At 44.6% G+C, this 25,127-nt stretch overlaps 2 protein-coding genes across 2 annotated transcripts in view; both read right to left on the bottom strand.

The window, feature by feature from the left end:
- The window catches only part of LOC311237739 (heat shock 70 kDa protein 4-like), a gene marked incomplete at its 5' end in the record, with an annotated part of 49,317 nt that extends 37,636 nt beyond the window's left edge, over positions 1-11,681 (bottom strand). Inside the window, 3 exons of the mRNA XM_084325714.1 lie at positions 1,680-1,832; positions 10,786-10,843; positions 11,572-11,681. Coding sequence (XP_084181840.1) covers positions 1,680-1,832; positions 10,786-10,843; positions 11,572-11,681 — 321 coding nt within the window. The remainder of the gene's footprint in view (positions 1-1,679; positions 1,833-10,785; positions 10,844-11,571) is intronic.
- A 5,271-nt stretch (positions 11,682-16,952) lies between these two features.
- LOC311237730 (cytochrome b-c1 complex subunit 8-like) lies at positions 16,953-24,886 on the bottom strand. The gene is made up of 3 exons (XM_084325704.1): positions 24,802-24,886; positions 20,717-20,888; positions 16,953-17,072 (listed from the first exon to the last, which is right to left on the bottom strand). The coding sequence occupies exons 2-3, from the start codon at positions 20,868-20,870 to the stop codon at positions 16,978-16,980; spliced, it is 249 nt and encodes an 82-aa protein (XP_084181830.1). The 5' UTR covers positions 20,871-20,888; positions 24,802-24,886; the 3' UTR covers positions 16,953-16,977.
- Between the last annotated feature and the right edge of the window lie 241 nt (positions 24,887-25,127).

The raw sequence follows: 25,127 nt of genomic DNA, 5'->3' as shown, positions 1-25,127 counted from the left end.
TATCCAGAAATAGCTCAATTGGCAACGATGCATGGCTGTGGATCCTACGGCTCGTTGCTGGCTAGTTCGATTCCCTTCAATTCTTTTTTTTTTTTTTTTTTTTTTAACACTTTGGCTGCCTAAGGTTAAATTCATGATATACCATAGATTGCCAGCGCTATTTGTCTATGGAGAAAGTCCCCTTCTTTGCAGGGCTATAACTTTTTAAATTCTATTGCTACATTGCCATTATTAGGGCCCATTCAAAGTCCTATATGTATTGTTCATTGTGTAGCAACGTTAAACTTTTTCATTCACATATTCATAGTAAAGTATGGTCTAATGTATAAGTATGTTTTCATCTCTTTCTGCAGCTTTCTCCAGAACGTGATATATAGCCCCAAATGCATTATATTGATGATGCAATACAGTTTGATGGCAATCAGCGCGATATAAAAAATTCCAACTAGACGTACTTCTAGAAGTTACTACACGTCATCTGATGTTGACCGGATGGGCGAGGGGGCGTTTATAATTCCGTGGGCAGCGTTATACCAATCATCTAATGTGGGTCAAATGTTGATAATAGCAGTTAGTATCGAAGACGGTAACGTTACACGCTGAAACTCACCCCAGTCTCCGCGCGCCGTTGGGCGATCATCGTCGAGTAGAAATCTTATCATTATGGGATATATTTTTACCCGGTCCATCTCCAGCTTGTATAATGGTATATACGTCCAAATCATGTTGTTTATCGAGTTATTGCCAATCGATCACCGTGTAGCGTGACGAGCCAGAGTCCCATGACCCATAGCGAGCGCCCGGAAGTACTACGGTCGTCATGACAACCTCTATTCAACATCCTGTTTGGCGATTGCGCCGATCGGCCACCAGATGGCGCTCCTGAACCGCCAGAGAGCTCAGTGGGTCCTGCTGGTGGATCTCAGGCCAGCGGAGGGGACATATGAATCCGATCGCAGATTTTTGAAATATTGATATAAGGACGACGTAACGCCTCCTCCGGCAACTTTAGCATGGCCAGCAAAGACGTCTAAAGACGGGTCCCGGCACTCAAAGTGTTAACGTGCATTCGCATTCTTTCACCGTTAAGTTTAGGCATAACTTTAAGCATTGTTTCGGAGTTGGTTAAGGTTAGGCATTGTTTCGGAGTTGCTTAAGGTTAGAAGGGTTAAGTTTAGGCGCTGTTAAGGAGCTGGTTAAGGTTAGAGTTTGACTTAGAGAATGGCAATAGACAGCCTATTTCCGCGCTGCAGCGCGAGGCAATAGACAGCCTATTTCCGCGCTGCCGCTCTCTCGCGCTGCCGTGGTCACATGGGCGTATTGGCCAATCAGAGAAACGCTAAACACAAGTTGGTTGCCTAAAATATTCACGCGGACAGGGTGGGACATTCCCTTAAGGGGACCGGAAGGCTGTTCCATGTTCCACTTCCCTTTATATCACTTCTTTTAACAAATAAATACCACTTACAGCACCTTTAAGGTAAAGAGATGACTTGCATTGGAAAGCGGTCACATAGGCATAGCACAAAATAACACAATATATTTAACTTCCCGTGGATCTAACATAAATGCAATGTGCCATGGCAATTGGCCGGCAACTCAAACTAATTTCAAAAATCTATCTCAATATTATTATTTTACGTGAATGCAGTTGTTGATGTTTCACATTCATCTCTTACCTTGATGCCAGTTCCACCGGACTTCGGCCTTAAAGTGGGCATTTGTACAAGATCAAACACCAGGTTGGATTTCACACGCTGGATATACGGGTCTGAAAGTCTGCCATGAAATCTTTTGAACCCTTGGACAGTGTTCTTGGGGTTTCGGATGACCTGTTGTACAAAAATAGAAGAGATTAAATCATTTTGTATAATATTATGCAAAAAAATATCAGTTTTAAATAGATAACTTATAGGTTCATTTGAAATCGTCCCCTCCACTCAAAAACATGTTTTTCCTACAGGCATGAAGACATGAGGGGGGAGCATTCATACCTGTAGATCAGCGGTTCTCAAACTACGGGTCGTGACCCAAAGTGGGGTGGTTACATTGGTTACATTGGTAACTAAAGCACTTCCAGGGGGGGGTACTTTCCAGGCAGTGTGTTCCAAATGCTGGCAAAAAAATTGTGGAATCTTTAGCACTACTACTTTAGCACTACTAAAACGAAACAAGACAAGTAAATTACAGCGGCACTTGAAAACTAGACATGCTGAATTTAAAAAACGGAACCGCTAGCTCTCTTTCAGAAAGAAAATAATATTTTGGAGCAGAGAAAACTGTGCTGAAAATGGTCAAATGCTTGTTTATTATTATTATCTAGCAGTCATCTTTGACAGACTCAATGCTTTGAATCTGGGACTACAAGGTCGCGACACAGACCTGTTTGGACTGACAGCTCAAATGGGAGAGCTGGATTCAACTCTGTTTGTGTGGCACTCCAGGATAATCAGTGGATATTTTGGGGTATTAAGCTTGATGGCTTTTTGGAGTTTACGTCTCGTTTTTTTATATTCTTGAAAAGCGCATGGAACGCATTCTTTTCTTTTTTATGTTCTGGCAACATATTTTGGCTAAATATGCCTCGTTTTATAAATGTGTATACAGAAACAATTACGTTGCTTTTGTTGAATATTCATTAATTTAATTGATAAGTGCTGTAATTTCATTTTCTAATAAATTTGCATGGTCAAGTTCAACGTGTGCTTTTATTTTGATATTCCTTATTTCCACGTTGAATTAACGCGATACATTAACACATTGGGCGCCGGGCATTGTGCCCATCATTATACCCAGTCTGCCAGCACTGTAAGCCTATGGAGATGTTTACCTTCTTTGCAGGGCTATAACTTTTTATATATTAATATAGCTATATTGACATTACTATGGCCCATTCAACATCGATTATCTATTCGAAAGCGATCCAAATGCACTCAAGTGTTTGTCTGGACCCACGAAACAAGATATGACTGCCGGAGGGATTTCATCGATGCACCGATCGCCACTTCCGGTTTGACGTGAGTGTAACTCGCCCGACCATCCACCAGGCGGCGGTATTGAGGCGTTGCAATCTCAGACAGGGTGCCGCTGCAGTCCGGAGGGAGGCTGGATGAATTATGAATGCCATGGCGAAAAAATGAAATATTGATCCCAAAAACCGTTGTTGGCGTTCAACGCGTGGCGGGCAATAACGACTTACACCGTTTATGGCGCACAATGTGTTAAGTGTGGGGTCGCCAAAAAAAATCTAAAATAAAATGTGCCATTTCCAGCATAACCATACAAAACTAATTGTTATTCAATATACAACATGTGTGGAGGGGATTTTTGTTGCTAAATGTTATTTCTAGCACATATCCAGCTCACTCTAGTTTGTGTGAGGTTTCTGTCCTTGCCTTCTCACTCGTTCTGTTCCTTTAACCACCCTCGCTTTGTTTTCATTCATTTTTTCTGTCAAGTATTTCAATTCCCTCGTTCACACGTTTCTCCCCGCTGACGTCATCTGAGACGTCGCTGATTGGTTCCCTCACTTCCCCACGCTTTTCAATCACATTCCCCAGCTGTCACTGCCTTTCAATCAATCGATCCCTCATTATTTATACCCCGTTTTCCCCACCCTAAGTTGTTGGTTCGTCTTGATTTGTCGCTGGATGTTTTTCCCCGTTGCTGCTGTTTCACTGTGCTATTCTCCAGGAATTCCTAGAAGCCTCCGCTTTCCTAGAAGCCTCCGCTTGGATACCTGCTCCGTGGCGCGCGCTCGCCTCCACTGTTGTTCCTGTTCCTTTTACGCAGCTCGTCTGGGTGAGTTTATCTAGATTGACTGTCTTGACCTAATTCCGATTTTCGTGTGTAACCTTTACACTGAAGTCTACCACCTTTTTGTCAGACAGTCACTCACCCAGCCATTATCGTTTTTGCCCTTTCCTTTTTGGAATAATATTTTGGGATCTTCCACCTCCCACTGTGTATTTACACGAAGATATTATTTCACATTTGGACTGTGTTAGGATTTTGCTCACTGTGTATTTACACGAAGATATTGTTTCACATTTGGACTGTGTTGGATTTTTGCTCACTGTGTATTTACACGAAGATAGTATTTCACAATTGGACGGTGTTTGGATTTTTGCTCACTGTGTGTTTACATGAAGATATTCACTTGGGCTGTTTTTGGAATATTGCTCATCACTGTGTTGTTTAACACGAAGAATATAACACCCTGTCCTCCAGCTCGTTTCAAGTCTGCTCTGTCACTGACCCGTTCCCTCTCTCCCTCTCTCGGTCTTGCACAACATCTGAGAGGTCCGCCGTGAGAGTCTGCAGAGCGGTACAGAGGTCTGCTCCTGCTTCCCAAGACTACCCTTCCGGGAGAAGCTGCAGAGCAGCAGAACTTTGCCCCTTGTTCATTGTACCTGTTTCTTGTTGACCAGCTTTCCCTGTTTCACTCATTCTAGTCACCAAATAAACAAGCCCTTGTATTTGGCAACTCTGAATCCAACTCTCTTGTGTCGTTGCGTTTGGGGTCGTTGTCAAACCATAACATTACGAACCAACCATGACGACCCCAGCCGACACAGAGGGGGTCAGAACCGCACTTGCATTTCAAGTCGAGTTGACCAGGGATCACGGTCTCCAACTAGAGCGGGCTGCGGCTGCGGTGCAGAACCTCAGGGACCAGGTCCTGCCTATGCAGGGTTCAATGGCCGCTATGGCGGGACAACAGTCCGAGATTCTCGCCCAGCTTAACTCGCTGGGCGACGCCGTTAATACTTTTCATCTCTCACACCCTCCAGGAACATTCCCCGCAGCCCCAGCAGATCTCGCACCTCGGGAACCCCTTCTCTCCGTCCCACGGCTGTTTGACGGTAATCCCGAGGAGTGTGCCACATTCATCATGCAATGTGAGTTGGTTTTCCGTCATCAGCCAAGCCGTTTTTCAGCTCATGGGTCCCGAGTGGCTTATATAACCAACCTACTTTCAGGCCATGCTGCCCAGTGGGTCACATCCTCCTGGGCAATGGAAGCAGATTTTTTGTTCTCCTACCCAGACTTCGTGGCGGAGCTCCGCAGAGTGTTCCACCATCCAGCCCGAGGTCTGGACCCTGGAGCCCGGTTGGGGACCTTCCGGCAAGGGAGCAGCAGGGTGACGGACTATGTCATGGAGTTTCGACTGGCGGCGGTGGAGAGCGGATGGAACGAACCTGCTCTTCGCCTAACCTTCATAAGGGGGCTCAGTGACGCAGTCCGGGACCAGCTCGCTACCAGGGAGGTGCCCGACTCCCTCGAGGAGCTGTTTAGCCTGGTCATCCGTATTGACGGACGCCTCCTGGAGAGAAGGCGCGAGAGGGCCCGACTGTCACCTCCTGAAGCACCCCGGACTCCTGGACGCCCCGTCCCCAACACTACTGTGGGTAACAGGCTTCCCCGTCCGGTGCGCGAGGAGGAACCCATGCAGCTGGGACGCTCTCATCTGAGCCAGGCGGAGCGTCAGGCAAGGCTCAGGTCCGGTCTCTGCCTCTACTGCGGAGGTGCGGGACACCGTATCGCCGACTGCCCTACCCGGCCAAAAGATCGGGCTCACCAAGACCCCGGGAGATCCTGGTGAGCCGTTTTTCCCATTCCCAGCGCCGCGCACCACCTGACCATCTGTTGAGCGTCACCCTGGCCTGGGGGGACCAACGTGCCACGGTGGAGGCCCTCATCGACTCTGGGGCAGACGAGAACTTCCTCGACTTCGAGTTTGCCACCCAAGCCAACATACCTCTTGAGGCCCTTGTGAGGCCCTTGGAGATCTTCTCGTTGGACCAACACCGCCTGGCCGACATCTCTCAACGGACCGGCCCAGTCTTGCTGACCATTGCTGGGAACCACGTAGAGAGGATCCAGTTCCTCATTACCCAATCCCCCCTTGTCCCGGTGGTCCTGGGTAGGCCCTGGCTCGCGCTGCACGAGCCCCACATCGCCTGGGCCTCCGGTACCATCAGGGGCTGGAGCTCCTCCTGTCACGCCCGCTGTCTACAGGCGGCGTCTTGTCCCCCGCCCCGGAGACCGGCTGGTGAGTTGCCCCCGGATCCCTCGTCCGTTCCTCCCGAGTACCACGACCTCATGGAGGTATTCAGTAAGACCAGGGCTCAGTCCCTTCCACCTCACCGCCCCTATGACTGCGCCATCAACCTCCGCCAAGGGGCTCCCCTTCCCGGCAGCCGCCTCTACAGTCTGACTGCCCCGGAGAAGAAGGCGATGGATCTCTACATCTCTGAGTCATTGGAAGCAGGACTCATTCGGCCTTCCTCCTCCCCGGTGGCGGCCGGGTTCTTCTTTGTTGGAAAGAAGGATGGGGACCTGCGACCCTGCATCGACTATCGTCAGCTCAACGAGATCACCATCAAGAACAAATACCCCCTACCTCTCATGAGCTCCACCTTCGAGCCACTGACCCAGGCCTCGTTTTTCACCAAGCTGGATCTCCGAAGTGCCTATCATCTTGTCCGTATCCGTGAGGGCGATGAATGGAAGACCGCCTTCAAGACCCCCAGGGGCCACTATGAGTACCTTGTGATGCCGTTCGGTCTCACCAACGCCCCGGCGGTATTCCAGGCACTCATGAACGATGTCCTCCGTGACATGCTGGAGGTGTTCGTGGTGGTGTACCTGGACGACATTCTTATCTTTTCCAGGACCCTCGAGGAACACATCCTGCATGTCCGCCGGGTGCTGGAGCGCCTCCTCCACAATCGGCTCTTCGTCAAGGCGGAGAAGTGCCGTTTCCACTCCAACTCCGTCGACTACCTGGGCTTCATCGTGGAGAAGGGCTTGACCCGAGCGGATCCTCGCAAGATCCAGGCTGTGGAGGATTGGCCGGAACCCACCACTCGGAAGGAGCTACAGAGTTTCCTCGGGTTCGCAAACTTCTACCGAAGGTTCATCCGGAACTACAGCCAAGTGGCGGAGCCTCTTACCAAGCTGACCTCCCCCGCTCTGCCGTTCGACTGGTCCCCAGCGGCATGCGCTGCGTTCCGCTCCCTCAAGAGAAGGTTCACTTCCGCTCCTATCCTGCTCCACCCTGACCCCAAGAGACAGTTCATCGTGGAGGTGGACGCCTCGGATTCTGGCCTGGGCGCTGTCCTATCCCAGCGTTCTCCTTCCGACCAGAAGGTACATCCTTGCGCCTTCTACTCGCGTCGCTTCCTCCCCGCCGAGAGGAACTACGACACCGGCAATCGGGAGCTACTGGCGGTCGTGGCGGCTCTGGAGGAGTGGCGTCATTGGCTAGAGGGTGCCGAGGAGCCTTTTACCATCTGGACGGACCACAAGAACCTAACGTTCATCCGCGCTTCCAGGCGCCTCAACGGTCGGCAGGCGAGATGGGCCAGTTTCCTCAGTCGGTTCGACTTCTCGCTGACCTTCCGCCCCGGTTCCCGCAACACGAAGGCCGACTCCCTGTCCCGGATGCACTCCAAGGGGGCTCCACCCTCTGAGGACCCATCTCCCATCATCCCGGAGGCCCGAGTGGTTGGAGCCATCACCTTGGGCATCGAGGGTGTGGTGAGGCGTGCCCTACGCTTCCAACGTGCTCCAAGCAACGTCCCTAGGAGCCGTCTCTTCGTCCCTGACTCTGTCCGGTCCCAGGTACTGCTGTGGGGCCATACCAGCCGGTTCGCCTGCCACCCAGGCGTCCATCGCACGTTCTCCTTCCTGGCTCGTCGTTTCTGGTGGCCCACCATGCGAAACGACGTCAAGGAGTTCGTATTGGCCTGCGCGGTCTGTGCCCGCAGCAAGGCCTCTCACCAGGCACCCTCCGGGCTCTTGCAGCCACTTCCCGTTCCAAGCCGTCCGTGGTCACATGTGGCGCTCGACTTCGTCACTGGACTACCCTCCTCCCAGGGGAACACCTGCCTTCTGACCGTGGTGGATCGATTCAGCAAGGGGGTCCACCTCGTGGCCCTCTCCAAGCTTCCCTCAGCAGCCGAGACGGCGGACCTCCTGACGCACCACGTGTTCCGCCTTCACGGTTTCCCCCAGGACATCGTCTCTGACCGGGGGCCCCAGTTCACCTCCCAGGTTTGGCGGGCTTTCTGCAAGGGATTGGGGGCAACGGTCAGTCTCTCCTCCGGCTACCATCCCCAGACAAACGGGCAGACGGAGAGGATGAACCAGAGCGTGGAGTCTGCTCTTCGGTGTGTGGCAGCCGAGAGGCCGGCATCCTGGAGTCGTTTCCTTCCCTGGGTTGAATACTCGATCAACTCAATGGTCAGTTCCGCCACCGGCCTCTCCCCCTTTGAGGCCTCCCTAGGCTACCAGCCCCCTCTTTTTCCCGCACTGGAGACGGAAGTGGCAGTTCCCTCCGTGCAGGTCCACCTCGACCGCTGCCGTCGCGTTTGGGAGATCACCAGGACCGCGCTGCTCCGGACATCTGAGCGCGCCTGTCGTGGTGCCGACCGGCGCCGGGTTCCCGCGCCGACTTACCGCCCTGGGCAGAGGGTGTGGCTCTCCGCGAAGGACCTCCCGCTACGGTCCTCGGCCAAGAAGCTCAACCCTCGCTTCGTCGGTCCTTTCGAGGTCCTGAAGGTACTCAGTCCGGCGGCCCTGCGCCTGAAGCTTCCTGCATCCATGCACATCCACCCCGTGTTCCATGTCTCCCGGGTTAAGCCCGTCTCCCTCAGTCCCCTTATGCCTCCGGCTCCTGATCCACCGCCTCCTGTGCTAGTGGATGGTCACCCCCAGTGGCAGGTCCGCCGGTTGATGGGCGTTCGTCGGCGGGGCCGGGGATTCCAATACCTGGTGGACTGGGAGGGTTACGGCCCTGAGGAGCGCAGCTGGGTCTCCCGGCAGCTCATCGTGGATCCCGGCTTGATCACCGACTTCCATCGGGCCCATCCTGACGAGCCGGGTCGGCCTGGTCGCCGGGCGGCTCCCGTTGAGGGGGGGGTACTGTGAGGTTTCTGTCCTTGCCTTCTCACTCGTTCTGTTCCTTTAACCACCCTCGCTTTGTTTTCATTCATTTTTTCTGTCAAGTATTTCAATTCCCTCGTTCACACGTTTCTCCCCGCTGACGTCATCTGAGACGTCGCTGATTGGTTCCCTCACTTCCCCACGCTTTTCAATCACATTCCCCAGCTGTCACTGCCTTTCAATCAATCGATCCCTCATTATTTATACCCCGTTTTCCCCACCCTAAGTTGTTGGTTCGTCTTGATTTGTCGCTGGATGTTTTTCCCCGTTGCTGCTGTTTCACTGTGCTATTCTCCAGGAATTCCTAGAAGCCTCCGCTTTCCTAGAAGCCTCCGCTTGGATACCTGCTCCGTGGCGCGCGCTCGCCTCCACTGTTGTTCCTGTTCCTTTTACGCAGCTCGTCTGGGTGAGTTTATCTAGATTGACTGTCTTGACCTAATTCCGATTTTCGTGTGTAACCTTTACACTGAAGTCTACCACCTTTTTGTCAGACAGTCACTCACCCAGCCATTATCGTTTTTGCCCTTTCCTTTTTGGAATAATATTTTGGGATCTTCCACCTCCCACTGTGTATTTACACGAAGATATTATTTCACATTTGGACTGTGTTAGGATTTTGCTCACTGTGTATTTACACGAAGATATTGTTTCACATTTGGACTGTGTTGGATTTTTGCTCACTGTGTATTTACACGAAGATAGTATTTCACAATTGGACGGTGTTTGGATTTTTGCTCACTGTGTGTTTACATGAAGATATTCACTTGGGCTGTTTTTGGAATATTGCTCATCACTGTGTTGTTTAACACGAAGAATATAACACCCTGTCCTCCAGCTCGTTTCAAGTCTGCTCTGTCACTGACCCGTTCCCTCTCTCCCTCTCTCGGTCTTGCACAACATCTGAGAGGTCCGCCGTGAGAGTCTGCAGAGCGGTACAGAGGTCTGCTCCTGCTTCCCAAGACTACCCTTCCGGGAGAAGCTGCAGAGCAGCAGAACTTTGCCCCTTGTTCATTGTACCTGTTTCTTGTTGACCAGCTTTCCCTGTTTCACTTATTCTAGTCACCAAATAAACAAGCCCTTGTATTTGGCAACTCTGAATCCAACTCTCTTGTGTCGTTGCGTTTGGGGTCGTTGTCAAACCATAACAGTTTGCCTTAGTTTCTGCTGAACTACTATGGTTAACCCTGTTCACCAAATTACATCTTTTGACAACAATGGCAGGTGCTGGTCCCCTGAAACCAGCACCATCAAGCCTAATTTAATTGAATCTGGAACTTGTTAATCAGAAAATCAGTGACGATGCCCAGCCTTAAGCCTAATGTGTTGCTAACCTGTGGCTAGAGTAATGGGCGTGTAACACTTTCTCATGCAGAATGGGTTAACTTACCGATTCCAAAAGGATTGTCATACCAGTATCAGAATTAGGTTTATTGCCAATGCCAAATATGTCAAACATACAACTAATTTGGCTTGATGTGTGCACAGAGAAAGAGGACAATGACACCACAACTAGAATAAAAAAAGAATATAGAAATACAAATATTAATTGAGAATTAAAATGTTTAAAAATAATAATAATAATAATAATAATAATAAGTGACGAGTAAAATTGTGCTGGTACGCGTTTTAGGTATTATATCATACAAATGTAGTGGGATGGAAGGTCAAAAATAGAATCAGTGTCAGAATAGAACTACCATAATATTATGTTGTTCCCGTGCACACAATGTACATCCACCATGAAGGCATCCCAAGGCGTCGGTGCTCGTGATCTATACAGGCATGAAGGTTCATCTTGCCTTTTCCGCACAACTTCCCATGATGAATACATACCTGGATTTTTGCATCGATACCGATCGATCGATTCCGGGGCCCAAAAGACACACATGATCTGTATGGAAACACAAATATGGGAGAGAGTGTTTGGATGCCCTGATGATAAGACAAAATATCAAGAAAAACACTGCTGTTTTCAGAGCAGGGGGTGACATAGCCGGGGAGGACAGTGATGCCAAGCCAACGAACAAGTCCATTTTGACAGAATCCGGCCTCCTCCTCCCATCATCATTGCATTGAATTAGAAATTCGTGAAAAGGCAACCGCCAGTGACTTAGCAAAGCTGGGTCGTATGATCGTGGTCTTATTATCGGCCTCTATAGAGACCAACCCGAAGTGGTGCTGATGGTCATTGCGATATTTACTTTGCAATGCAATTCATTTGACAAGTCACAATGGCTTCGCTAGCTCGTAGCTAGCAGCTCTTAGCTAGCATTAGCATTAGCGTCAACATTCACGTGCTGCTTACTGTACGGGTTGAAGGAGTAGGGTATATCTGCAGAGCGCCTCAAACAGAGTACAAGTCACGAAGCCCCGCCCATACGTTGGGCTTGCGGCTCTGCAGATATCCCCTATTGGGTTGAAGTCCCTGATGGAACGCGTTAGCACGCGAGCTAACTAGCTAGCTGGCTGCTAACAAGCGAGAATTAATAGCTTCACGCCTTAAAACGTCTTGTGTTGTGTGTAGTAGGCCACAGCCTGAATCCTGTGTATGCCATACAATAATAAATAAGCAATAAGACATACAAGACTAAATGAAATAAATAAGCAGTTTTCACTCACGGTATACTACATCGGTCGCCGTATTCATCTGCGACGGTTTCTATCTCTCCGTCTTGAGCTACCGCTACATAGCAGTTGAGATAGCCGACGTCAAATCCGACCACAGACATCTTCACGGATTGTGTGTTTTATTTAGCCTTAAATGGGACACAGTACAATAATACAGAACACAAAAATAATAACTAATATCTTGAGAGAAGCTGCGAGTTCCGTCTTCTTATTCCGTGGTTGTTATGCCACCCTTGTTCCATGAAGCTGTAATGTAACTGCAGGAGTGTCATAGTTTAAGTCCTTTTACGCTGCAGGGTGATGTCATAGTAGAACCAGTTAGAACAGGCTAGAACGTTCTGGAACATTGTGAGGTCATAGCGATGATGTCATAGTAGACCCGCCCTCAGGTTATAAATAGAGAGCCACTACGAGGCTCTGCCCCTTTTCACTCCTCCACGAACATCAGACAAGACACATCGTCACCAGAGCTCTTAACTTTCCTCTCATATTGCATGCAGTCAACAAGGTACGTTTGGGGCCGTAATGCGCTTGTAGTTAAGTTCAGTGGGTTAACAACCAACCTTGCAAAGACCGATAATATGTATGTATGTCATTATGGTTTGATCAGTGATTTATTGTATTTCATGTATGTTTTCACAGTTTTACGGTTCGGAATAAAGATGTTCTCTTCGAACGGAAATAAAGCCAATCAGTAAACATCAAAGACGAGTTGCTTCATCATTGCAAGAGAGACAGTTACATGTAACGTTATGTGTAGCAGCGTGTTCTTCTGAAGCCGGTTGATATGATGATGAGCTTTGAGCTGCTGCTTCCAACCGAGAATCTTCCACCGCTTCCACCGTTTCCGGCCGGTTGATTTCAACATAAAAGTCCCATACAAGGGTATATTTTGTGGCAACTTATTTTATTTTATACTGTTTTTATTATTATTCTTATTTTAAATTGTTGTTATTTTTTATTTTTATTTTATTTTATTTTTTTGACAGGGTTAGGGTTTTTTTTTTTTTTTTTTTTTTTTTTTTTTTTGCTTTTTTCCCGGCCCTTTTTTTGAGGGCACTCCATCCACCCCCCCCTCTTCGGGGGACAACTTTATTATTTATTATATGTTTTAATTATTTACAGTACAAAATTAAATAAAAAGTGTAGTAAAAGAAAAATATTAAAAAAATATATATTTCATTGCCCTCTCGGAGGGGGGGGAACTCAGACTAGATATTGACAAACAAATTACAACTAAGGACAATGAAGGACAACAACGAATACACATGACAAGGGAAAGGGGGGGGGGCAGAGAGGGGAGTAAGTAAAGTAGAGGGGGATTGAGAGAAGGGTGGGTTATGGAGTGGATGGCTCACAGGTCAATCTCCTATGATTAGGAGCCTAGATTATCCACAAGCAATTTCCAGATGTTATTAAATTGTGAGACTTCGATGTGATCCACGGTTGAGATTGTTTCCTGTGATATGTAATTTGAGAGAAGGCCTAACCATTGGCCAGTATTCACCTTTTTTCTTGTCTTCCAGTTTAAGAGGATAGTTTTCTTGGCAACAGCTAGAGAAACAAGTAGGGGTTTGGTGTTCTGGACTAATAAATTGATAGAAGTAGTATCCCCAAGTAGGCAGAGGGAGGGGGAGAGAGGAATGCTGCAGCTCATGACCCGGGATAGTGTATTGATGACGGAATTCCAGAAGTCTAGAACAGGTGGGCAGAGCTAGGTGGCATGGAAATAGTTGTCTGGGGTGTTGAGGGTGCAATGGGAGCATACATCTGTGCTTGCAAATCCCATTTGAAACATCCTGTGCTGTGTGATATGTACTCTGTGTAACACCTTATATTTGATTAATTGAAGGTTAGTGTTGTTAGTCATTGTGAATGTGTTGGTGCAAATTTGTTCCCAGGATACGGCATTGGGAGAGAAAGCCAAGTCCTGTTCCCATTTTGTGAAGGGGAGATGGAATGTAGTGTCTGCGCTTGCCAGTATTTTGTATATTTTTGAAAATATTTTCCTCTGTGATGTTATTTTATTCATTGCTAATATAATTGGAGGTGGTTCAAGATCATTCTGTGTAGTGTTAATTTTTGATTTCAAAATTGATTTCAGCTGTAGAAATTGGAAGTGTTGGTCTGTCCCAATGCCGTATCCTTCAGTCAAATCTTGATAAGTGATTAGGCTGTTGTCTGTGAAGATGTGGTGGAGATGAGTAATGCCTTTATGTTTCCAAGCTGGGAAGTATATGGATTGATTGATTGATATTGATTGATTGATTGATAAGTTTATTAACAGATTGCAGAATGGGTACAGTACAGTACATCTCAATACATACAATTGTTAAGGGGATGCAGACCAGAGAAAGACTTTCGTCTTGTTTCCACCAGGGTCCCCCATTTTGCCGAGTTGAAAGTCAGGGTTGTGCCAGATTGGTGTGTATTTACAGGGGGTTAGTGTGTTACCAGTGATTTTGTTGGCTTTCCACCAGGCTGTCAGAGTTGTGGAAATGACTGTATTCCTAAAACAAGAGTGATGTTTTATGCTTGTGCTAAAGAATGGCAGATCTTGTGGTGAGATTTCCATGCACATGTCCTTCTCAATGTCGTCCCAGGGGTTGTATTGTTGGGTAGGGTGAATCCATTTGTAGATGTATATTAATTGGTTGGCCAGATAATAGTTGAGAAAGTTAGGTGCTTCAAGTCCTCCTTGTTTTTTGTTTTTTTGAAGGGTGGTTAACTTAATTCTTGCTTTTTTATTCTTCCAGTAAAACTTAGTAATGGTGGAGTCCAGGGAGTTGAACCAATTGGTGGTAGGCTGGGTTGGGATCATAGTGAATAGATAATTTATTTTTGGGAGAATTGACATTTTGACAGTTGATATTCTACCTATTAGTGAGAGTGGTAAGTTTAGCCATCTTTGTGTGTCATCTTCTATTGTTTTTAACAGTGGGATGAAATTGAGTTGAAATAACTCTGACAGTCTGGGTGAAATGTTGATTCCTAGATATCTAATATTCCCTGAGGGGAAGGGGAAGGATGGGATCTGAGCTGCAGGACTCCTATCACCCCCCCACAATGGCAAGATGATTGACTTTGACCAATTTATAGCGTAGTCTGATATTTTAGAGAAGGAGTCTATGAGTTTGGTAGTTGCTTGTGATTGACTTGTTGTTATTGTTGCTGCTGTTGTTGTCATGTGAAGTCCTGTCTATTATTGTTGTTTATTATTGTTATTACTGTATTGTGTGGTCTTGTTATGAAAAAAGAAAAGCAATACAAATATTTGATCGTTTTTTTTTTTTAAGTCCCATACTTCAATAGCTTGAACACAGCTATTTATTTCAAAAGCAATGTACAACCATTGTGAGTGTATATACGCATGATTTATTATAATAATAGTAAATGTATGGCTTTGCCAAAGCAAAGACAAAACCCAACAAGAGCAAACGTGTTAAGTACACAGGGAATTCTCCTTATCGATCTGTGTGCAATAAATAAGGTGCAGACCAAAACGGGATGGTTATTTTCAGAACCAATGCAATCCATTTCAGATGAGTAATTACCCCGTTATAACCGGAACTGGACTTAAGTACAGTGATCTAATTACATTGTTATTTTTGGATTATTTTGCCTCTTCAAATGTATATAGGTAAATAGACAATTAATTTACACAGTAATTGTAATGTTTTGTTTATACAACATATTTCATGATGTGTTCAATGTTGTATTTCTATATTTTTAGAATGAATGCACAATTTAACATTATGTCTCGTTAAAAAGGTAATCGCCAATTTATAATAATTTATTTCCCCAGTAACTAATGTATTGAGTTACCAAATATTCTGTAATTGCATTACATGCCAATTGTTAATCCCTCCGCAAAAAAACTGTAAATAACACACTGCCATTCATTTCAGAAATCAACAAGTCTTCTTTGAGTGCCAGCCACGGCATAATTCATTATTTCATGCCAACCGTTCAGTGCCAGAAACGAGCTGCCGTTTTTTTAATCGTTATTTCTTTTATTAGCGATTTCCATTCATATTTCATCAATCTAGCCTCACGTTACCAGTGGGGATCTGTCTGAACTCGAACAGGGAAAATACCGCCCCCTATCGTCTCTCCGGATGGTACTGCACCCCATTGGATTGAATGAAACACATGGAGAAAAAAAAGTCCTGCTTCCACATTTTACTTGTCAGACAAGTAACCGGAGACGATCGAAGTCATTGCCGAGCCGCAGAACAGCGGAGAATGTGTGTTTCCAGTACCCAGCGTTGGATCAATAAACGCGATCGATATTTGGAATGGCGTTCAGGAATTGGAATAATCTTTTTGGAGAACATCTGATCTGAGGTAAGGAATCTATTTTACCAGTCTTGGGATAATCAGAGCTATTTTCACCTATATATCAGCGTGTGCCATATGTGTGTGTGTGCGATCAGGAAATAAGATAATGGATTTTTCAGCCGCTTCTATAGCGTGCATAAGTACACATATACTATCGATAATCTAGCGTTTATTTGAAAACGATTCATAAATAGGTCGAAAAATGACAATGTGTTTTGTGTATTCCAGTGTGCAGTAAAGGGCGATTATCACAGAATCTTCTGAAATCTTCTGGAAGTTTCAAGAAACGAGCGTTTAAAAAAAAAAAAATGGTATAAAACGGAAATGAACGGATTAAAAAACAATCCGTTTCGACAATGTTGACTGCAAACAAGTCATTGATAAGCGCCATATTAGACACAGCCATAATTTAAGATATAGTTTATGCGATCGCAAATATGAGAGCTCTATCATTGAAGTGGGTGGTGGCATTCAACAGGGTAAATAGGACACGGAGGCCGGCACTCAAAGTGTTAAGAGCTCATTACCTCTGAGAAAAGCTGCATGAAGTAAGCCATGCAAAACCAATCAGCACCAGACTTTCCAGGGCTGGTTGAATTAAAAAATTTCTCAACAAATAACGTGTTTAAAAAAAAAAATGCTTTTGTTTAGGGATGCTCGATATTGGCTTTTTTACCGATACCGATATTCCGATATTGTCCAACTCTTAATTTCCGATACAGATATCAACCGATATCAACCGATATATGCAGGGTTTCCCACCCCAAAAAACTGAATAATTTCAGGTAACTAATCATTTCACTGTATATATAACAAATATTGTTATTGTTTTTTTCTTTTCTTAAACCGATACCGATATTTTCCGATATCACATTTTACTGCTGATATCGGCCGATAATATCGGTCGGCCGATAATATCGGACATCCCTACTTTTGTTCAATTAAAGAGATTTAAATCAAAAACCCATTTCACATAAATATTTAGTATCTTTATTGGTGAAACATACAGAATAGGAATAAACAGAAGTGGGCAGAGATCATAAGTGTGGCATGGGTTCACTCGTCATTCTCATAGTCAGCAGGATTCTTCCTCTTGCCTTGTGTGTGGACGTTGTTGCCCCATGTGTACGTCAAGTACATGAGGATCATTGCTGTGGATAGGGAAAAAACAAAATACTATTTAACCCTTGTGGTGTTTGCGTTTCTGTTACCTCTCCCAATATCCACGCCGTCTCCACAACATTATATTCATGTGAAAATACTTATATATATACAGATATTAACTTAATCTCAATTACAAGCAATCTAGACAGCATATATAGTTCATATTTGCCATTTAACTGCTAGATCACATGTATTAATAAAAGTGCCACTCGTTTTTTGTTATACAAATGTTGTTATAAAAATAATTATGAATGAAGACATGAATGGAATAAATCATGTTTATTGTGAAAAATAGGAATGAAACAAGGTGGAGGCGGACAGTGAAGGTACACAGTGAACCTTTTTGTTAAATCTTTACAATATTTACTTGTTTCCACCTACATTTTCCACACTTTTAAAAAGGTACACCATGTATAACTGTGCACTAAATGAAAATGTGTTATTATATGTTCACATAAAAAGAGCCATGGCCAATGAGACTCATGTTTTGGGTCACGCATCCGTCCCTAGGTGTTGTGCATTTATGACCGTCGTTGTGCCACATCAAGCTTAACTGTACTGTGACATTTGAATGGTGGTCCCATGGGTCTGGACCGCATGGTTTGCTTTTGTTGGACAAGGCGTTGTTTTTGGCATATGCAGTCAATTTCTTCATTCTAACTGGTATTGGGACACGGCAAGAGCCAGATGTTACCCAGAATCTCAAGCTCTGCCCCTTTTTCTTGATGCTCCAACTGTTGCTTCCTGATGGGGCAATTGGGAGTCACAGGATTGGAACATGACATTTTGGCTCTTGATAGAGTTGACAAGCTGTCTTCACAATTAAAGGGGCACGTAATCAAATAAGCAATATTTATTTATTTTGCACAAAATCACACATAGCCAAAAACTCTACTAAAACAGTTTTGCTCACATTCATTTAGTTTCATAGTTTCACAGTTATTGAGTAAATGAGTTTGAATATGGCCACCAGTGATGTCATCGGCGACATTGAATCCTTGTGTTGTTTTAATTACCGCTCAATGATATAAGGTAACAGTCTCTATAAGGTATTGCTATTTTTCATCTACATGATTTCATGGAGCTGTAATTAACACAACACAAGGATTCAATGTCCCCGATGACATCACTATTTGTCTTTTTGGATGCATGAGAGATTATGTGCAGAATAAATCACCATTGTTTTTTGGCAAAGTGCCCCTTTAATGTGTTGTTTTAGTTCACAGGTTCTGTTCCCTCAACTATGGGTGAAACATATAGACTAAGACTACATAGTTCACTAAGAAGTTACTAGTACTCCAGTCAGGGAGGGGCAGAACGTTATTACTTATTATTAGGGGTGCACGATATTGATTTTTTGACTCCGTTTAGTTCACAGGTTCTGTTCCCTCAACTATGGGTGAAACATATAGACTAAGACTACATAGTTCACTAAGAAGTTACTAGTACTCCAGTCAGGGAGGGGCAGAACGTTATTACTTATTATTAGGGGTGCACGATATTGATTTTTTGACTCCGATACCGATAACTTTATGCTTTATGCTAACCGATATTTATTGTATTATACAATTTTTTTTTAAATGTATATTCCTGTAGTTTTGACCTAACCAGATTTATCATGACATGAGCGTTACTACTATGAACAAAACAAAGCCATGACAACAGTTTTGACTGATAAAGTGACCATATTTATTTTTCCAAATAAATATAATTTGAATCAGAAAATTCACAATCCGTCAATAACTTATAATACATCCAACCTAACAAGTCACCTGCAACATCACCACCGCTACGATGGTGTGTTAAAAGCCTACGACGACCCGCGAGCAGCTAAAGCTGCTGTGAATCCAAAGCCAGCTACAAAGGAACCCGCGGCGCTTGTACCTATTGACGAGGCGTTTGCTAAATTAAAGAAGTTTGACAGAAATGACCCAAGGGCTCAAGCCGCTAGCTTTTAAGCAGTGCTTGGTGGTGCAAATTAACCTGGCTACTACGGAGCAATAAGTGACTGCGTATTCAACCAAGGGTTGCATCACAGTCATGAAAGGGGCTAGATTTGCAGCAGCTTTAGCTGCTCGCGCGTCATCGTAGACTTTAACACAATAACACACCATCGTAGCGGTGGTGATGTTGCAGGTGACTTGTTAGGTTGGATGTATTATAAGTTCTGTTGCCCTTTTCCCTCCTCGTGGAACTTCTGCATTGCATTTGTTACAAATAGCAAGCAAACTTTTTTCCTCTGAAACTATTCCCACACTACCGACGCCATCTTTGTTTACATCTGCGTTGCTTCAGAAACTTACGTGGCTACGTCACAGCCAAGAAAGGGAGTGCTGGATTTGTGTAAAACACCCTCTTCCTAAACCACACGCTAACAGTCGTACCACAGTACTGGCAAAACGGGAGGAGCCTACAGTAAAAACAAACACCCTTAAGTTCATCCCAATTCACCCACACCGCATTTTTTTTTTTTACCAAAAAATATATTATATTATCGGAGCTATTAATAACGTTATCGGGTTTATCGGGATGACGTCATAATAGCTGATAATTATCGTGCATCCCTACTTATTATTATATGTCATTAACAAATAATATATAGATAACCAACAGCAGTGCAACATGTCAAAATATACTCACCGTCATTATAAAGCACACCACATGACTGCAGATCACAAGGTTGCATGTAGGGCTGGGTATAGTTTGAAAATGTTTAATACCGGTGCAAATACTGATAGCTGGGATTTTATACCAGTACCAAAACAACCCTGTCCCCATCCCTGTATATCTTACTTTGCAGAGTATGTGCGTCACATGTGCCGTGTGAGCCAATTGGAGGCGTTGTTACATTTTAGATGATGACATTTGGATTGTGGTTGAACAGAAGTAATAGTATATCTTGGAACAAATATGCTTATTGGCTCACTGACACTGATGAGATTAACTACTCGGGTATCAAGATTTGGTATAGAATGTCATTCTATGTGTCATGTCAAATTTCGATACGACAGCATTTTTCGATACTCTATATTGAATCAATTTGATCAATAGATTAAAAGGTATAGAATTTCGATACCAAGCCCTAGTAACAATTACAATTGCAATTTTAACCCAGAAAAGGTTGCCCAACTAAATCTTTTATTTAATAAGTTTGGGTCATTCGACCTTCATCAGGTCAAGTGACCAAAACGTAACACCTAATGAAATTGACTGTAAGTGAAGTGTGTGGAGGACTGCTCTTGGAAGAGCATTGAATACAAAATGCTCAACACCGTAAAAAACAACAAGGCCCTTTAGGCTGAAACTGTGTTGAAGGACATACTAGATGGAGAACAAACTATTTAGCTAGTGTTGGAAAAAAAGAATGGAGGTACAATATTGTTTCACTTGGGACTGCAAATCAGGAAATATGCCTCAAGAGAATTTACTTTATTATTTACCCTTTTCCTAGAACTTTGGATATAAATGGTGTGGGGCATTCATTAAGAATTTTATCAAATGATGATGTCCTTATTGTGAGCATATGACAATTTCTTGGATTAGCCTAGTAATTAACTTCTGCCTCCTCGTTTCATTAAGAGCCACATTCGAACACACATTTCGGTGTCAGCTGCAAATATAAAATACTCACGGGGAGCGACTTTGAACACGGAGGCTGTAAACCGTCTCCATGTGTTGGGGATTCCCTTGGAGAAATAGTTGGCGAAGGCCTTCTGCTCAAAGGGGGACAGACTATAAGTGACGACGTGCCTGATTTTGGCCAAATCTCCGAAGTGGCGACCCATGGTCTCAAGAGAGATGATCTAAAATGAGGAAAGAATGTATGTGATGGTCAATAATGTGGAACGCCCTACCCAAAACCGTGAAGGAATGTGAATCCCTACCCTCCTTCAACCTACGGGTGGCTGCAATTAGAAACTGGCCCCTGTAAATGTCCAAACGCCCCCCCCCCCCCCCCCCCCCCCACCAATGTACAGTTTCTTCCCTTTCGAATGTATATATTTTTTATGATCCCTTTTTACTACACAGTTCTGTATATCCGTTTGTCATAAATGTCATGATGAATTGAAAATGGGGGACCCCGATGTAAATAAGACAACAGTCTTTCTGGTCTGCATCCTCTTAGCAGTTTGTTTTGTATTGAGCCGTACTGTATTGTACCTAGGCCTGTTGCAATAAGCAATAAATCAATTTATCGCGTAATAATGAAAATGAATGCAATGATTTTGATGGGCGCAATTAATTGCTATTTGCGTGTTTGTTTTAATGAGGCGGGAACCAGTACCTCTCCGTGTGGGGAGGCGGGCCGCTGCCGTTACTACAGAGTACAGCACGGGAGCTCCTGTGAGCACCATGCGTATGTTGGGCAGTAGCAACGCTACATAGCTTAACTACATTTCTCAGTAGCGTGATGGTAGCGTCGCTCCTTTTGAACCAAGTAGCGTTCTTTGTAGTGTAGCTATTTTTAGACCCAAGTAGTGATGTAGCGTGAACAAACGCTATACGCTACTGCCCGGAGAAACTGGACTGCTAAATAAAGATTAAAGATCTAGTGTTGATGCTATGACGCTTCCTCCTCATCGTTGATTGCCTGTAGTAGCTGCATCTAACGTTAGTAGCTAACGTTAAAACTAACCTAAAGTTAGTTGTTCACCAACAATCTCAACATTTGTTTTATCATTAGCTCAAAAACACAGAACCGGTCGGTGGGTTTCAAAATAAAAGAGCAAAGTCTAAAACACCGGAAAAGACGTTTATTTTGTACAGCGTTTTCCTCCACGAGTACTCAAGTACATCATGTGATCAATCAATCTGTTTTTTTTTGCCCATCCCTAGTTTATCCTGTGCTGAAAAGTCTCCATTCCAATAGAGATAGTATATATTTGTGTTTATTTGATTATTGTTGAGCTATATTTTAATCGAGAGTAACTGGTAGTGTAGCTTACTACATTTTCCAAGTAGCTTGCCCATCACATAATCCACGAGCCACAGTAAACAAACGCAAGCCACAGTTAGGGTGACCAGGTGTCCCGCTTTTGGTTGTATACTGCACAGCCATTTTACCTAATGTCCCACGTCCCGCATATTGAGAGGATGTCCCTCTTTTCGAAGCAAAAAATAAAAACATGGGTCTAAAAGCCCCTTCCTACAGTAAACGTAGCAACCCGCCTCTTGTCCACACACATTGCTCTGCTCGTTTTATCATTGCTCTCACGGAGATAAAACTGGGAACGAGGTTACTCTGCTTCTGACGCTACCTCATATCTGATTGGTTAGGTAGTAATTTAGGATATTTAAAATGTCTTCCAATGTTAAATAAAGGTTTATTGCACTTTGAAACGGTTTCCTTGCATTATTATGCTATTATCATTATATTAGTAAAAAAAAAAAGTTGATTGAAAACTTTTGGGAAATACATTTCTCAAAGAAATTATTTCTCTCAAAACCGCAATAATATCACTTATCGCAATAATTTCTGGGACAATTAATCACCCAGCAAAATGTGTTATCGTGACAGGCCTAATTGTACCCATTCTGTAATCTGTTAATAAAGGTTTCAATCAATAAAAGAAAGGGGTTCTTAGTTCAGCGTTTCCGTTAAATATAGATATTTGACAAGCCTACTGTTGACATATTTACAATGACACGAGAAATTTGCCCTGCTTTTCAGTTGGTTACTGTGCTTATACTCAATGAGGTTGAATGGTTGTTCCGACTGCACCAAATAAGAGGCCATTCTTCCAACATGGTTGCCTGGAACGTATATCAACCATTGTTTTGTACATAGCAATGGAACAACGGTTGCTACTATGCGTTGATATGAGAAATACATGTCTTATTGGTGGATATTAACAGTGGAACATGTAACAGTAATAACGTGGTTATGTAGTGTCTCGTCTACTCCAACCACAGCACAGAAATTAGACATTTTCTTTTGAAAGAGGTTTCCAATTTTTTACAGGGGGCCATGTTGGAATAAAGAACTACAAACAGACAGTCCAGGGAAGGCCACTGCTGCCTCATACAATTAAGGCATGTAAAAAGCTGCTGACTCACTTAACGTGATGTTAATTTACAGCGACATGAAAAGATAAAGCTAGATCAGGTAACAGTTATGTTTGGAAGACGTGAGCCGTGCTGGTGTCGTTTAGTCAACATGACCCTAAATTGCTAATAATGGCTACTTAGCAAACGGGGTCCTTGGAACTTGGGTGTTTGACTTTCACACCCAATGGTTCTTTAACCAAAATAAGCCGAACTACTATACAAATTAACACGCTGGCAACAAATATACGCCACAAAAAAACTAGTTTATATCGGTGATTTAAAGCAAACATGGTTGTAACTGAGGGGTACAATTCCCTGACTGTATTGATAAGTATGGTATCATTAAACCACTACCGCTTTATGTACTTTAATTACTGGCCATACAGTACACGATATATGAATATGATGAACACTTCCCACAATGAAATCGGTTCCACACAAAGGTATAATCAAGTATTTAATGGAGCAAAGGGTACATAATATACTTTATATTATACTTTGAATGCACTTGTAAGGCAAAGGAATGTGCGTAGGCAAATCAACACTGAATGTCCATTCTCTGGTTACGCAGGAAGCAATTATACAACCTGAATCTTAGGGAATTATATCTATGGTACACTAGTAATATAGCGGGAGATACTGGAAGGGTCCCCCCGGTAGTAAGCCGGCAGGGGGTAGGGGATCTGTCGGTAGTAGAACGTCTGGTCAACGATGACTAAGGAGACTCCGAGTACAGGAGACGGTGCGATAGCCTCTTGATCCACAGACGAATACAGCTGTTCTCCGTAGACTGTAGCTCCACAGTGAAGAAAGCTAGTCGGCCTCAGGCTCTCTGAGGCGCCGACTCGACTTGACTCCTCGCGGGGTAAATCCAACACGTGCAGGCGTCGGCGATTATCCGCTCCATAAATCACAGGACCAAAGCAAATATATTCCAGCCGCAAAGGGCTATGTAGTCGTCGGGTAGATTAATCCAGTGTACATGTCCACACGGTTCTCGTCTAGGTCTCCTCGGGTGAAAGCGCCATGTGGTCAGCCCAGCCTGGATAAGAACTCTAGCTAATACGAGGAAGCGTTGGAGATGCTGGTCACTGTAGAACTTAGCCGCACGATACACTATACACAATAGACTATTATTGACTTAATAGAAATATGTCGCACTCGACGGTATAGCGCCAAACTCTGACAATTCAGTTATTAATTCGCACGCGGTCTCCATGCTCTATTCTGGGGCCAAACAGGCCATACTTCACCGCACGTTGTATCGTGGGTGAGGCTTCAACTTATTGGGTAACATACTTCTGTATTCACCTGCGCCGTATTTATATGCACGGTGAACAAACTAGTGCCAATCTCATTTCTGTCGCCGTATCCCTAGGCAAGGCCGGGCATGTACAGACATGTCGTGTCGGTGACTTTGAACCTGACTCCGGAGGCCGGTCCCTGGCGCCGGTGGACCGCTGTCCAATAGGAGAATGAAATATTATGGTCTGTAGTAGGCTAAAGGGACATTCCGTGTATATGTACAAGGAATATACAAGGGATATCAAACGATATACAAATACTATGCAATATATATCAATAAATAAATATATATATTCGGTTTAATCTGATCCTTTGTAACAATGGTATTGTTAAATGTTGTGACATTGAGCTTTAGCTACTCACAGTGCTGCTGCGTCTCCAGAGAGCTTCCTGATTGCGCTCGTCTCGTGTCCGGATTGGTCAACGTTCAGCGGAAGCTGGTTTTCGTTTGTTCCGTTCTGTTGAGCGGCTCGCCTAAATATTAAAGGCAACCAACTTGTGTCTAACCACGCCCAACTTGCGTCTAGCCACGCCCCCGCGGCGACGCGGCAGCAGCAGAGCGGAGCGGAGCTCCGCGGCAGCATTATATGCCAGTAACCGCCCCTTATTCAGTATCCAGAACTAGCTCAATTGGCAAGGCTGCATGGCTGTGGATCCTACGGCTCGTTGCTGGCTAGTTCGATTCCCTT

Source organism: Notolepis coatsorum (genome assembly GCF_963971535.1).
Source record: "Notolepis coatsorum genome assembly, chromosome: 12".
In the NCBI taxonomy this organism is placed as follows: Eukaryota; Metazoa; Chordata; class Actinopteri; order Aulopiformes; family Paralepididae; genus Notolepis; species Notolepis coatsorum.
This window is presented reverse-complemented; position numbering and strand designations above follow the sequence as displayed.

Excerpts from the sequence above, each read along its gene's own strand:
- LOC311237730 (XM_084325704.1), bottom strand. The coding sequence starts at position 20,870 with ATGGGTCGCCACTTCGGAGATTTGGCCAAAATCAGGCACGTCGTCACT. Across the intron at positions 17,073-20,716 it reads CGTGTTCAAAGTCGCTCCCC|CAATGATCCTCATGTACTTG; the intron begins GTGAGTATTTTA and ends CCCTATCCACAG.